General features: G+C 50.9%; 1 protein-coding gene across 2 annotated transcripts in view; it reads left to right on the top strand.

The window, feature by feature from the left end:
- RPTOR (regulatory associated protein of MTOR complex 1) overlaps positions 1–15,615 on the top strand; it is a 102,308-nt gene that overhangs the window by 34,090 nt on the left and 52,603 nt on the right. For both annotated transcript variants that reach the window (XM_063176017.1, XM_063176018.1), the window contains exons 7-11: positions 3,018–3,077; positions 5,891–5,991; positions 6,883–7,027; positions 13,667–13,742; positions 15,380–15,481. In XM_063176017.1, coding sequence (XP_063032087.1) covers positions 3,018–3,077; positions 5,891–5,991; positions 6,883–7,027; positions 13,667–13,742; positions 15,380–15,481 — 484 coding nt within the window. The remainder of the gene's footprint in view (positions 1–3,017; positions 3,078–5,890; positions 5,992–6,882; positions 7,028–13,666; positions 13,743–15,379; positions 15,482–15,615) is intronic.

Genomic DNA, 15,615 nt, shown 5'->3' with positions numbered 1-15,615 from the left:
TGGATCATTGGTTTTTACTGATGTTAAACACAGCAAATGCAAAAACAGACCCTCTGCTGCAGTCTGAGGGTTTGAGCCAAGCTGTGGTTAACCAAAAATCAACACAGAGACCTTTGCCATTAAAACTTCCCTTTTCCTTCATCTCAGCCCTTGTCCTGAAGCTGACCCAGAACCCTGTGGAACTGCCTTTGAGATGCAACATTTGTGCAGCTCCAGACTGGCCCTCTAATGAGGTTTCACACAGGGAATTTATGGGCAAGTGGAAGCTCGGATAAACGTTTATCCATCCCATGTTGTTCTCTGTAGCAAAGTCACTGAAGGACAAAATCCCTCATCAGCTGGGGCTGCAGCTGCAGCCACTCCTGTGTGATTCCAGGGAAGTGAATCTGCTGCTGGGAGGAGGAGCACAGGCCAGCCAGGCCCTGGGATGTGGGGCCGGGAGCTGCACTGGTGCCAGCTGCAGTTCCAGGAGCCTGGAGGGTGCCCTGCCCGTGTGGATGCTCGCTGTCCTTGTGTGTGTGGTGGCTGCTGACGTGGTGCACGCAGATCTGCAGCTATATAAAGCTGTGGGCGAGGCAGGCTGGGGGCTAAGCTGCAGGGATTGTTAATCCTGAGGCGGGCAGGGCTGCTGAGCAGCTGTGGAGCTCTGCTTCACTGCAGGGATTGTTAATCCTGAGGGATCTGGCTGTGCAGCTCCCCTGCAGGCACAGCTCAGGGCTGACTCATGTGCCAGCGCTCCTGGAAGGTGACAGCGAGCTGAGCCACACACTCAGTGCCCTCAGGGCCTGGGGGCTGTGAGATCCTGTCCATACTGAGGAGTGGGGTCCTGCAAAGGGCTGGAAAAGCCCCAAAGAGCAGAGCCACGGGGAGGTGGAGATGGGCACTGTGTCCTGCAGAAGGCACAGCCAGCATGGGAAGGGAATGGGACCAGAGCTGTGCCTGCTGCTGCCCTGTTTAAGGTGTTTTGTGGAGTTTTCCCTAATGCATTCATTGTGCATTTCTGCTTGAGATTTTGGGGTCAGCTCAGCCAATCCTGTGTCCCACATTTGGTTTAGACAAACTACACTGGGTTTCAAACCATTCGCATGATACTGAGCACTGTTTCCTGCATTTCTGGGTTTGGGCTGGGAGGGACCTGAAAGCCCATCCAGTGCCACCCCCTGCCATGGACAGAGACACTTCCCACTGTCCCAGGGTGTCCAAGTCTGTCTAACCTGGAGTTTGAGGTTTATCTTCTCTAATCTGGGACTATCAGCACCTTCCACTGTCCCAGGCTGCCCCAAGCTGGCCTGGGGCACTCCAGGGCCACCACCCTGCTTTGGGGGCAGCAGATGTCACCCTGCAGAGCTGTGCTGCTCTCCTGTTCCTTCCAGGCACCCCCAGAAGGATTAAACTCTCCAGCCTCATCCAGAGACCTGGCTCTGCCAGCCTGAGTCTGCCTGGGGCTGTTTGGGAGGGAATTTCCCTGCATGGCTCTGTAATGCACTGTCATAAGAGTTTTATATTTCAGCAGATTGCACAGGGATCCCACTGCAGGTTCCTGGGATCTTTATGGCTTTTCTTTGTGCTGGATGACACACACATCAGGAGAGCAGCCTGGGGACCACGAGCTTCCAGAGCCTGTCCCAGTCCTGGGCTGCAGTGGATGCTCCTCAGGCAGGGGAACTGGAGAGGTGCTCAGGATCTCAGAAATGAGCTCTGCATGTCCTGTTTTTAATAAGTAATTGTTCTCCCCTTCATCTGGGGAGAAACCCTTTGGATATGGATAATGTGGCTCTGGTGAGATGGGGGAGATGGGACTGCTGGGCAGCTGAGCCCTTGGTGTCCCAGAGAGGGGGAAATGAGATGCACAGAGGGGCAAATTCCTCCTCAAAGAGCAGTGAGGGGGTTCCTGAGGGGCTGGGGCACTGGGCTGGGGATGTGGAGCTGTCAGGGGCAGCCATTCCAAGCTGGAATTGCAGGATTTCCATCCTGGAGCTGTCAGGGGCAGCCATTCCAAGCTGGAATTGCAGGGTTTCCATCCTGGAGCTGTCAGGGGCAGCCATTCCAAGCTGGAATTGCAGGAATTCCATCCTGGAGCTGTCAGGGAAGCCATTCCAAGCTGGAATTGCAGGAATTCCATCCTGGAGCTGTCAGGGAAGCCATTCCAAGCTGGAATTGCAGGGTTTCCATCCTGGAGCTGTCAGGGAAGCCATTCCAAGCTGGAATTGCAGGAATTCCATCCTGGAGCTGTCAGGGAAGCCATTCCAAGCTGGAATTGCAGGAATTCCATCCTGGAGCTGTCGGGAAGCCATTCCAAGCTGGAATTGCAGGAATTCCATCCTGGAGCTGTCAGGGAAGCCATTCCAAGCTGGAATTGCAGGATTTCCATCCTGGAGCTGCGTTCCCAGTGCTGCCCTGTGCTCCCAGAGGGGCTGCAGGAGGAGGCAGCTCCCCCCTGCCCACACACTCTGCTCGAGCAGTCTGGGGATTTTCCAGGCACTGCTGACAGGGCTGCATTTCCAGGGCTGCTGTTCCTGGAGTAGTGGGACTTGTAAGGCTGAGGAAATGGAGTCAGCAGGTTTTTTAATGAAATAACAGAGGTGTCTGAACCTGGCGTGTTCCTCTCGCCTCTGCCCGCCTTGCCCTAATCCAGGGAAGGCCAGGCAAGGCTAAGGACTATTCCAGCAGCACAACCACGACCTCCCTGCTCTGTCCTGCTCTCCCAGGGGCTGTGCTGGATGCTATGAGCCCTTTTCCCCCTCCCTGGTGTGCTGGAACACTTGTCACCCTGACAGCTGCAGTGGCCCAGCTGTGACACCTGGCGATGGAAACGGCCCCAGAAGCACCAGGGTGACAAATGGGTGACAAACTGAGCGCCTGGCTTGGCTCTGATCACACCCTGCTGAAGTTCCCTGCCCAAAGAGCATTTTAAAGGCAGGAGCAGGGCAGTGAAGAGCCCTCCTCCTGCCTCCTCCCCACAGAGCCCGGTCATTAAGCACTCAATTAGTGAGCTGTGTTTTACTGTCTCTCCCCAGGTTCTGCATGCAGAAGAGTGTCAGGCTGGTGCCAGGAGTCACGCTGGATTTAATAGAGAAGTAAGTCAAGCTTTAACTGTACTGCTGTGTCCTAGGAGGGGTCAGGAGAGCAGAAATCTGGGTGTAAGTGTAAATTCTGAGCAGAAAGGTGATCCCAGAGCTCCCAGGTGCTCAGTGAGGGGGAATGGAGCTGCCAAGGGTCCTGAGCAGTAATGGGGTGAGATCACAGCAGCTCCCATTCCCTCAGCCATTTTGGCATGTTTGCCATCAGCTGGGGTTCAAAAAGCCTCTCAGTGCTGCCAGCCCTTCACAGAGGTGTGCTGGGTTAGCCAGGTTCATCAGCAGGGTTGAGGGTTTTAATTGTGTTAATTTTATATGGGAAAAATTGAATATCTCCTCTCAGCTGGGGAGAGTGAGTGATAATCTGTATAAAGCTGCATTTCAGGGACACTCACTGGACCAAAATAAAAATACACTTTACAACTGACAGAGCAGAGACAAGCCCTGTCTCTCAGAGGAGGTGTCAGAGAGGTTTTCAGGGAGAGGATTCACCATTCTTGGGTGTTGCTGCCTCTGAAAGCTCTGGGGAAAATGTGCTGGGTTTTGGGTTTCTCGTGGCCTCGAGGAGATGGAAAGCAGGAATGAAACCTCCCTGGGGCTGAGTGCCAGAGAGGTGCACAGCTTTGGGGGTGAGGAGGAGGCTCAGGCCACCTCAGGCCACTGCATAAACAATGGCTGTGGCAAGTTAATGAATTTACAATTGCTACAAGAGTCTCTAATCAGAGACGTGGTGAGGTCACTGGAGGGCTGAGGCAGCTCTGACTCAGCCTCACAGAGCACTTGCAGCTTAAATCCTCTTTCAATAAAGGTTTCCTGGCAGAAATGGGTTTTTGTTCAGGCTCTCTGTCTGTCTGTGCCACAGCTCATGTGTGTGCCAGCAGCAGCTTCCTGTGGATATCAAATATTTAAACCTCATCATCTTCCTCTGCTTCTTGTATCAGTTATGGAAAACACAGATTTTTATTGCAGTCTGGAGACAGAGCTGGAATAATTCCTGGATTGCCTATGTGTATATTGTAATTTATAATTCAGTTGTCTTTAAAGCTGGGGAAGGAGTTGATATTGCAATTAAGCTGCAGACTTTGAGGCTAAATGAAGCTGCACCTTCTCTGAAGGGCTCCAATTTCCAATTATCCAGGCTCAGCCCATGTCCTGATGAGGGAACGTGGGGTGGGTCCTGATGTGCATTTCCATCACACATCTTCTGAGATGAAGCCAAACAATGCCTCAGCTTAGAAATAAAAATCTTTGCTGGAGCCAGACAGCAGAATACAAAGGAATTTTGGTGGAGTGTTGGGAATTTGGGAACTTCTGGCTGCCACCTGATGAGACTTTTGTTGGCAGCATCTCTGTCCATGTTCCTCCTGCCTTGGGGGCACTTTTCTCTTTGATCCCAAGGCCTTAGATCATCTGTGCTGGAGGTGTGGCTGCTGAGTGAGCTGGGCTTTGTGCTGCTGTCAGAAAGCTTGGGAAAAACCTAAGGAATGGTTATGGGAATAAATCCCTGGTAATGGGAATCCAAAGCTGGATGCCAGGGATTGGGATGTACAAGGATGCTTTAATCTCTGTTGCTGCACTGGGCTCCCTCTCCCCAAATCCCCTCTCAGGGCACCGGGAATGGTCTGTGGCACTCCTGGCATTTTCAGCTTGGGTCCATTGTGCAGAAGGAGGGAATTCTGAACAAAAATCCTCGAGAAGGGGAAAGCAAACAATGGCTGGGGTGTGTTAATGAATTTACAACTGCTAATCAGAGACGTGGTGAGGTCACTGGAGGTCTGAGGCAGCTCTGACTCGGCCTCACAGAGCACTTGGAGCTTAAATCCTCTTTCAGTAAAGGTTTCTGCCAGGAAACCTTCTGCTATGGGGCTGCTCAGGAGAGTCTGTGGCTGTGCTGGGCCCCAGCTCAGGTCCCTGTCCCTGCAGAGGAGCTGGGTCCCTTGTGCTGGGGCTGGTGACAAAGGGCCCCTGGGGATGTCACCACACGGGGAAGGTCCTGCTGTGGCTGAGCCTGCTCCAGGCTGTGGTGCACCAGCACCCCATCCATAAAAGTCACCACAAATAACAAACGTGAGACTGAAATTAATGTTTGCTTCCACTTGAAGCATTATCAAATGTCAGGGGCTGGAAATTGCTCGTGTTTTAATGTCTGTTTATTATTTATAGTGGAAGGTGATAATTCATGGTTTGCCTTTGCCACCTGGCTTTGGCAGTTCCAGCCCCTTGTGGAGATCTCAGTGGAAGGTGTCAGAGGGGGTTTCTGTCCCCCAGGGGTGGTTTCTGTGTCCCAGGGATCCCAGGGGGGCTCAGCAGGGATCCCCTTGGATCCAGGGAGGCTGAGCAGGGATTCTCCCCCCTGGATCTGCTGCAGAGGCTGTTCTGCAATGCAAATATTGACAGGGAATCCTCAGCAGAGCCTCTGTGGCCTCGTGTTCCCCGTGCTCGCTGCAGGGGCTCCATCAGCAAACACTGCACACAGATCTGTGCTGCTCCTCTGCTACCCACACAGACAGGAATTTTTTGTAAGATGGTAATTTCTGGCTGGTTTAGAACTGTGTTTGTACATGGGGATGGTGCTGCTGCATGTGTCAGAGGAGTGAGTGGCCATAGAAAGGCTTCCTGTGTTGGTGCTGATACTTCTGATATTTAAAAGCTGTCACAGAAAGGCAATTGGGTTAAATTAGGAATAAATCCACAGATGTCTCTGCAGGTTGCTGCATGTTTTTGAAACTTCCTCATCCTGTTGCTGGTACCTCCTCATGAGGAGAAAGGCACAGTCACAGGGGTCTCATGAAGGGTTTTGTTCCCCACTTTAGGATTCCTGGGAGGCTGAACGACAGGAGAACCCCCCTGGGGGAGCTGAACTGGATCTTCACAGCCATCACTGACACCATTGCCTGGAACGTGCTGCCCCGAGGTGAGGCTGGCCAGGGAGGGGGATGAGGAGTCGCATCCATGAGGGGCTGAAATGAGCAGAAAATTAAACTGGAAGAGCAGATCAGGATGGAGCTGAAAGCTAGTTTGTTTTTTATTTGCTCTTTTTACCAGAGCATTGCAGAGACCTGATGATTAGAACGCAGAAAGGGTTTTTCTGTGCTAACACAATTGTTGTAGCTTGAATAATTCTCTTTCTTACTGAATCTGTACAGAGCAATCTGTTTTCTTCCAGCCTTGGTTAATAGCATGAATAAAGGCTTTTTTCCCCCTCTTTGCTGGTAAGGCAGTTTTGTTTCCCATGAGTAACTTCATCCCTCATTTCTCCACCCCTGTTGTGCTCTGAATTGGTACTTCTGGAGCACAAGCAGCCAAATTTGTAAACACTTCTCCAACCCTGCTCTTCCTAATGCTCACACAGCATCAATTCTTCTCTGCCCTGTAGAAGAGAGCACATTTGCTATCTTTTAGGATTCATTTTGGCTTCTCATGAGCACATCACACTGCCAGTTAACAGATGGATAGTTCTTGATTAAACAGTACACAGAGGTCCTGTTCGCCCTCAGTAATTTTCCAAAAACTTAGTCAGGATGAGCTGAGATGAGACACCAAAATGGGAATTTGATCCAGAAAAGGCAAAAGGAGCCCATGGTAGGAAGTGTTTGACTGAGTTAGTGGAGGATGGATGTATGGTGTCTGAGGGAGCTCTGCAGGCACAATTTCCCTTTCCTGGTTGTCATCTCATCCCTGCAGAGCTGCTGGGGGTTCCTCCTTACTGGAGCAAAATGTTATCGTGGTTTGATGTCCTGAACCCTTTTTACATCACACCTGAGGTGCTGCGAGGTGCCTGTGCTGACCCTGCCACCTCTCTCAGATCTCTTCCAGAAGCTCTTCCGGCAGGACCTGCTGGTGGCCAGCTTGTTCCGGAACTTTCTGCTGGCAGAGAGGATCATGAGGTCCTACAACTGCACCCCCGTGAGCAGCCCCAGGCTGCCCCCCACCTACATGCACGCCATGTGGTGAGTGCTGGGCTCCCATGGGCCTGCAGGAGCACCCTGGGGTGCTGGTGGGTGTCCTGCCCACGGTGGGTGGTGGCACTCCGGGGTCCCCTCCTGCCCAGACCGTGCCAAGGTTCCACCTGGGTCTGTGCAGGGCTTCCCTGGGGCAGGATTGTGTTTGGGTTCCACCCTGAGCAAGGAAGGAATGGTGACTCTGACTCCATGTGCTCAGAAGGCTCATTTGTTATTTTATTATACTATATTATATTAAAGAATACCATACATATATATATATATACATACATATATATATATCCACACACACTATATATATAATGATACTATATTATATTAAAGAATAATATATATATACACTATATATATCATGGTACTATATTATATTAAAGAATACTATATATATACTGTATATATGATGATACTATATTATATTAAAGAATCATATTTTATTATGTTATATTATATTAAAGAATAACATATATATACTATATATAGAATGATACTATTTAAAGAATCATATTATTTTATGATACTATACTATATTAAAGAATACTATTCTTTAATATAATATACTATATTACGTTAAAGAATACTATTCTTTAATATAGTATCATAAAATAATAAATAAAATAAAATGAACTTTACTAAAGAATACAGAAAGGATACAGACAGAAGGCTAAAAAGATAATAATGAAAACTCATGAGTCTCTCCAGAGTCCTGACACAGCTTGGCCCTGATTGGCCAAAGAGTGACAACAACTCACAGCAGAATCCAATGAAACAATCACCTGTGGGTAAGCAGTCTCCAAACACATTCCAGACCAGCAAAACACAGGAGAAGCAAAGGAGATAAGAATTGTTTTCATTTTCCTCTGCAGCTTCTCAGCTTCCCAGGAGAAAAATCCTGGGCAAAATCCACAGAAAATGTGGATGTGCCAGGTCAGTGAGTGGATCAGGGTGGGACAGCCTTGGCAGCTGAAGCTGCTCCTGCCCTGGGATGCTGTAATTCTGCACAATGTTCCTGTAACTCTGTGCTGCAGGAGCTGCCCCCCAGCCCTGGCAGCTCTCACTCAAACCCCACAGAAATGGCTCATCCTCTGCCTTTGTTCTCCCCAGGGATTGTGTGGGGTGGGCAGGATCCTTAGCTTTTGTTGCTGCAGTAGGAGAAATTCCTGCTGTGGAGTTCCTCTGCTTTTACTGTTGCTTTTAAGGTGATTAATGGAAATGGAGGTGGTACAGTTATCAGAAAGCTCTTAAATGCAGTTCTGCATGTCAAACCAATGTCCCACAACAATTATAGTAAAAATAATAATAATAGCAACAGTAATAACCAAAATTCTGGCTTTTATTTTCTTGCTCACTGTAATGAATAGAGCAGCACCAGGTGCAGAGGGGGGCAGTGGCACTGGGGGGCTCCTTGCCAAAGTGACGGGTAAAGGCACTGAGGGGGCTCAGCACTTCCAGGAGCTTTTTAAGGGGTTTGCTCCATACAAACGTGCAGGAAGGTGAGCACAGAGAGTGGTGATGAATGAGTGCAGCACTGACAGCAGCTCTGAGGAGCTCAGATCCTCAGGGCAGCTGGGGACAGTGGCAGCTGAGCCTTCAGGTCCCTTCCAACCCAAACATTCCATGGCTCCTGCAGGGAATGGGGCCAGGCTGGCAGCAGGGAGCCCCAGGAGCCTGTGCAGGTGCAGCAAACACTGAGGAGGCATTTGCAGGTCCCACAGAGCTGCTTTAAATATTAAAATCCTGGAGGAAGCTGGGGAGCCTTTGCCTGGAGCTGCCAGGAACTGAACATTCTGAGTGCTGGGACGTGCAGACAATGAACCCTGAGTGCTTTGGGTCAGCAGCTCCTGAGCAAAACTGCTTTGGGCACTCATGACTGGGATGGGCTGTTCTCCCAGTGTCACCAGGGCTGGGACAGTGGGGACAGGGCAGGAAAAGCCACCCTGGGGACCCTGAGCTGCTGCTGGACGTGGCAGGGCTCCAGCCATCAGCTGCACTCTGCAAGTGCAGCAGGGTAGGACTCGCTGCTGCAGGAGTTTCAAAATTAAACCAGTAAATTTCTGGAGTTATTTATGGCTTGCTTTTTTGCCAGCATATTAAAAATCTATATTTTCTGTTCCTTATAGGGACATAATTCATTCTTATTGCCAGCCTATTAAAAGCTTGTGTTTCTGGTTTCCTGTGGGAATATGGCTTGACTTGGAGTTGGTGTTGCCATCCATGAACCACAGGAATGAAACTGGGAGCTCCTGGATCCCACTTTCATCTCTCTCAGACTCACATGGCAGCACAGTGTGGTCTGCAAACACATTTTCTTGGCTCATAGTGTGATTCTGGAGCAGAGTGGTGGTGGAAATTCCTTTGGGAAGCTGCAGGATGGTGCTGGGGACACCTTTGTGAAGCCCCTCAGAGCACATCACCTCTGCTGCTGCTTTTTAGGATTTACCAGAAGAAATTCCATAAGAACAGGACACAAAGAGCTCTTTTCCACGTGAATCCTGAACATTGGTGAGGTAGAGAGCAAGGGAGCAGGGAACTGGCACACTTTATTCAGTGCCCTCCAAAAAACGTGCAGTTTGCAGCAAATCCAGCAAAGAGGAAAATTCCACTTTGGCCGAGGTGGCTCACTGGTTATTAGGAACTTTTAGTAAGGACAGATTTAGAAACTAATTTAGGGCTCCTTGAAATATTTTCTAAAAATAATTACTTGTCTATCACCTTTCACTCAGGAATTTGTAATGGATGCCTGATCTGAAAGCTGCAGACCCATTTTACAGATGGGATGAGCTGGGTGATGGAGGAGGGCAGGGGAGTTGGCCACAGGTGCTGGAAAGGATGAAACTCCAGCCCAGGCATTGTGGGGCTCCTGTGCAACCAAGGTCTGTGGCTCAGATCCAGCAGAGTTTTCTGATGGGTGTTTTATCCAGACTTTTCCCAGATTTTCAATCCCTAGGCATTATTCTGGGGAGCAAGTCTGGCTGCTGTGATAAAGTCTGCACGTGGTGGGAGCAGCCTGCAAACTGTCCCACCCTTGAGCTTCAATTTTCACCTCCTGGATGATTGCAATGCCCCTTCTGGCACCAAATCAACCTTTGTGCTCTGTCTCCTTTGCTTAGCCCATCTCTGCTGTGCAGGGTTCCCCAGGTGAGCTGGGCTGGCTCTGAGCTGGCATCTGGCACAGCTGTGACACAGCTGCTGGGAGCTGCTCTGCCTTTTCAAAACTCAACCCTTCAAGTTGGTTCTGGCCAATTCATTTGTATCCACAGTATCTTTTTGAGCTGGAACTTGAGGAGAAGTGAGAATTTCCCTTTTTTGAGGGGGTATTTGACCCAGGAGCTGTCTGACTCCTCCCTTCACCAAGCAGGGCAGTGGGCTTTGGGTCAGGAGAGCTGATCTCTGTGGCTGTGCCCCTTGGACACAATCTGACCTGTTATTTCTGGTTTTCCTGCTTTTCTTGGCTTGAGTTGTGCCTCTCAGCCCCTTCCCCTGGGGCTGTGTCTGTGTGCTGCCCTCACTGCAGGGCCCTAATGCAGGATTAATATTAACATGAATATTAATATCCATTGATTGGCTGTGCTGTGCAGCCGAGAGTGGCTCTGTCTGTGGTGCCTGAGCACAGAGCTCTGGCAGCACCTTGATCTGTGCTGTGATGGATGAGGCTTTGTGCATTACTGCTGCTGCCAGCTGCTTTTATTCACGGCCTCTGAAAAGACCTAATAATGTGTTTGGAAATATTTCCTAACACAGGTCATATATTAAACCCCAAGTGCCTTAATTATGCTTTGGAAGAGCTACAACCCATCCCTAACAGAAACACCGTGGTGTGTTTGCAGGCCATGAAATTTGGGTTGAAAGGAGCCATAATGTACTGCAAATCCAGGGAGCTGGAGATTGGGGCTGGAAACAAAACCATAATGCAGCAAGGCAATTGCAGGTGGAGCAGGATGGATCAGGGCTGCCCAGCCATCCCTCAGGGAAATGAGGAGCTGGAGCTGCACCCGAGCACTCAGGGCTCTGCAGGAGGAAGGTGATTGTTGGGAGAGGCATTTGGAGCTGCTGAAGGATTAGATTAGTTCAGATTACACTGCAACCTGATATTTTTTGTGTCTCTGTGTTAGTCTTACCATCTCCAAGCCCCATTATCAGACTAGGACACTTTGCTGTGGCACAGAAATAGCAAAGCCTGTGCCCTAAGTGGTGGCTGGAGCAGGGGGATGTGCTGGGGGAAGAAAAGGATTTCAGATTGTGCCAGATATTCACAGCAATAACCAGTTTATAAAAATAGCTGTGTCTGAGCAGCTTCCAGCTGTGCCCTAAAGCAGCTTAGGGAGGTGACAGGGTGGCTGCCACACAGGTGAGCTGGGCTGTGTCACAGGGCATGGGTGGCACTGGGCTGGCACCTGCGGGGTGTCACACAGGGCATGGCTGGCACTGGGCTCCAGAACTGATGGGGAATGTCTTGCCCAACAGACCCAGTGGGCTGGGAAATATTTAATGGCTCCAGAAATGGGGCTCAGAAGGAGGAGCTGCCCCAGGGCTGAGGGGTGGCTTCAGCCTCCCTCCAGCTGCTCCTCCAGGCAGGGAACCTCCTGTTCCTGGTACCTGGGTGGTGCCAGGTAATACCCACCGCTCCCAGGGGAAAAGAGAGCGTTAAAAGACGTCAAGAATACATTATTAAAAAAAGAGCGGAGTTAAAAGCATTAGATATTGAGTCAGCCCAAAAATTTGAGTGTAAGAAAATCAGCCCCCAGGAGCTGCCAGCTAATGGGTACCCGTGGGTGCAGGCAGACAGCTCTGACTGGGCTGGGACTCTGCTCTCAGAAATGGCACTGGGTTTGGGCAGTGAGCAGTCCCTGAGCAGGGCTGGGTTTGTGCTCTCTCTGTTCCTGGGGTCCCACTGCCTGGCTCAGGGTGGGTTTGGGCAGTGAACAGTGCCTGAGCAGGGCTGGGACTCTGCCTTCTGTTCTTTGCTTAAGTCCAAACTTTGCAGCACTTCTGGGAAACAAGGAGGCAGCTGATGAGTTTGTGTTAAATTATTGAACATTCAGACAGTCCTGGTGCAGTGAAAGGGTGCTGGGCTGAGGTGGGGTCCCTCCACACACCATTCCTGCCGTGGTGCTGCCTTGGCTTTGGGATAAGCAAAATCCCTTTTTTTAACTGAGTCAGTCTTCCTGCTAAGGAGAGCTTTCAACTTTGTGCAATTACTGCAAGGTGATATTAAAAATAATCCTCTTTAACACCTTCTTTGATAGCATAACTCAGTGGAAGGCCTGGGTGTTTACAGGGTTGTCACCCCATGGATCCATCAGTGTGTCACTGTCAGGGTGGAGGGCCTGGAGTTACTGGGGAGAGCAGTGAGGAGGGAGCAAAGAAAGATGTGTCCCAAATGCAGTGAGAACAAATCTTGCAGAGCGCTTTGCAGGCAGCATCTCTGCTGAGGGGGTGCTCTGATCTCTGCCTTTCATAAATCACGGCTGGGATGCAGCTCCTCCCATCCTGGCTCCCTGTGCTCCCAAATTTATCTCTTGTTTGTGTGATGGGATTTGGGCAGCACGTCCACGGTGTGCCCGCCTTTCCTGTTCCCTCCGGGATATTAAAGCTGCCAAACACTGCTCCTCATCCTCCTCCTCCTCCCAGCCATCCCTGTCCCCAGCCCTGTGCCAGAGCTCTCCCCACCCTCCAGGGTTTATCCCTTTCCCATTCGTTTGTGGCTTGCTTTGAATCCTGCAATTATTGTAACAGGAGTTTAATGCCATTGTCTGTGCAGCCAGCACAGTGAGTAACCTGTGTGTAACCCTGGGGCTCTGAGGAGGGAGCAGCTGTTGCACTGGTTGGAAGCAGAGAAGTTTTACTTTGGTTGCTGATGTCCCATGGGCTGGGAGGATTTGTGTTTTGCACAGACAGAACAGGAGCAGCGCTTTGGGTGGTTTGGAAGGGTTGGGGAATCATTTCAGGGCTGCTCTGGAGTGGCTGGAGAAGCATTTGAAGCATTTGGCTTGAGCAGAGCCTCTTCCACAGCTGCCATTAATCAACAGCCCTTGCTTGTGGAGAGCAGGAGGGTTGAGGTTTCGCGTTGTGGTTTTTGTTTGGGAAGGTTGGCAGAGCTTTGGATGGTTTGGGTGGTGTTGGCTCTGTGGCTCTTTCCAGCAGCCTGATTTTAGAAGCATCAAAAAGAGATTTCATTTTAATCTACTCCAATCTCTTTTCAAATTTTTTGTTTGTTCTTTCTGATAACACTTAAAGCCTTTGAGATCTGACCTCACAGGGCTGCTTTGGGCACTTCTGTAGCAGTATTAGTGCTGCTTAGCTAAAATCACTGTGAGGAGCTCAGCATCTTCTGTGTGTGCTGCTGCAGGGAGTGACCCTCAGCATCCATCTGTGGGCAGCCAAAATCAGAGCAGTTGTCTCTGCTCCCTGAACCATTCTCCTGCATAGTAAAACACCTCAAAGGCCCTGTGGGCTGACACTCTCCAGTGCTGCAGAAACTCCTTCAGGTGCTTTTCCCATTTCTCCCTGGAAACAGGGAATATTGAGCACTCCTGAGCCAGATAACACTGCCCACTTTCCTGGATGGTCACAATTCCAGTTTCCCTTGCTGTTCCTGAGGATAACCTGTGATTCCCTCTCTCCCTGCAGGCAAGCCTGGGACCTTGCTGTGGACATTTGCCTCTCCCAGCTGCCCACCATCATCGAGGAGGGAACTGCCTTCAGGGTGAGTGGGCACTGTCCCAGGGTTGTTAACAGGAGTCACTGGGGGTTTTTCTGCTTTATTTAATCTCAGAAAACAAAAATTTTTAATATTCTATTTAGTTTAAATTCCTTTATTCAGAATGGATTTTTCCTGATATTCCTTTGACATTCCATGAAGTGAAACTTCAAGTAATAATTGCTGTACAAGCTCAGGTCCCTGCTCCACCCTGATGTCTCTCTAATTTTCAGCAGCATTTTTGCAGTTTATTTATATTCCCAAACTTCCCCAGGTTTTCTGGCTGTAATTGCAGCAGGAGAACTGTGGGCTCCTGCCAGGCTGGGGGCTGATGAGGATGCCCTGAGGCCTTTATCCTCCCACCCTTCCTTCCTCACTCTGTGCTCTGCTTTACAACGTAGAAAATACTATTTTTCCTCTCCTGGCTTACGTTCATTTTTACTTTCAGTCTCTAACAATGCCATTGGAGGCCTTTTTTATTAGTGTTAACCCTCAGCTGGGCATTCTCTGTCAATTCAGGAGATTTCTGAGTGTTCTGGGGTGGGAAGAGGCAGAGACTGGCTGGGATCAGGCAGGAGGTCACGGACAAGAGTGGCCATTCTCAGCTGGACATCGATTCAGGGTGGGCTGGGAGCAATTTCCAGGCTGCTTTTCGGGCCTGACAAATGGGGTTTGGTGTGGATTTGGGCTGGAGTGGAGGCAGGCTCAGCCTCAGAGAGCAGCCAGGTCCAGCCCGCGTGGTGCTGGCCAGGAGCAGGGCAGGGACAGTGCCCGTGGTCACTGTGGCCACTGGCAGGGCTGGGCAGCAGCTGGGGGAGGCACAGGGACCTGCTGGGGGCTGCCAGTGCAGCCTGGCCTGGCACAGCCTCGGGGCTGGGGTGCATCAGCAGCACATCTCAAACCTCTCCTGGCCATTCCAGGCTGTTCCTGCCTGCTCAGAGCTGGCAAACACAATAACCTGGTGGGGAAGGGGCTGGGGGCTCCCAGTGCTCCCATAGGGATGGGTCTGGGCTGGGTTTCTCTCCCTCCTTCCCCACTGAGTCCTGTTTCTCTGTGGGTTCCTGCTGAGTGCTTTGGTCAGTGCATTGTCACCCCGGGTTTGCAGCACATCCTCAGGGGGATGGATGGATGGATGGATGGATGGATGGATGGATGGATGGATGGATGGATGGATGGATGGATGGATGGATGGATGGATGGATGGATGGATGGATGGATGGATGGATGGATGGATGGATGGATGGATGGATGGATGAGGAATTTGTTCTCATTGCACCTGGGCTGTGCCTCCCTGGCTGGGGCAGAGGCAGCTCTGAGTGCTGCTGCAGGAGTGAAACGGCCTCTGCAGAGCAGATAAATCCTCTGCTGCTCCATCTGCTGCTCTGGGGAGAGCAGCCAGCTTCCCCAGGACCTTTGTGCTCACTTTTCCCCTTTCTCTCCCCTTCCCTCCTTCTCCCCACCACATTTAAGGGACGTGTGTCTGCTCAGTCTTTGGGGAGGTTTTGCGCCTTTAGAAAGCCCGAGCAAACACGAGTCAGCTCCGAAGCACAAACCTGGGAAACAGTGAGGGCCAGGGGTGTCAGAGCTCCTGCCTGCCCTCCCTGGTGTTTAACCCAGGCTGCTGTCCCTGTCTGCTCCCCCAGCACAGCCCCTTCTTCGCCGAGCAGCTCACGGCATTCCAGGTGTGGCTGACCATGGGCGTGGAGAACCGCAACCCCCCGGAGCAGCTGCCCATCGTGCTGCAGGTCAGTGCTGGGCCTGGGGGGGGCCCTGTCTGTGCAGGGGCGTCCTGTCTGTGCCAGGAGTGTCCCTGCCTCTCCCTGTCTGTCCCAGGGGGGTCCCTGCCCATGCCACGGGTGTCCCTGCCTTTCCCTGTCCG

This window comes from Melospiza melodia, chromosome 24 (assembly GCF_035770615.1).
Source record: "Melospiza melodia melodia isolate bMelMel2 chromosome 24, bMelMel2.pri, whole genome shotgun sequence".
Taxonomy (NCBI): domain Eukaryota; kingdom Metazoa; phylum Chordata; class Aves; order Passeriformes; family Passerellidae; genus Melospiza; species Melospiza melodia.
The sequence above is the reverse complement of the archived record's forward strand: the minus strand, read 5'-3'. Positions and strand labels throughout refer to the sequence as shown.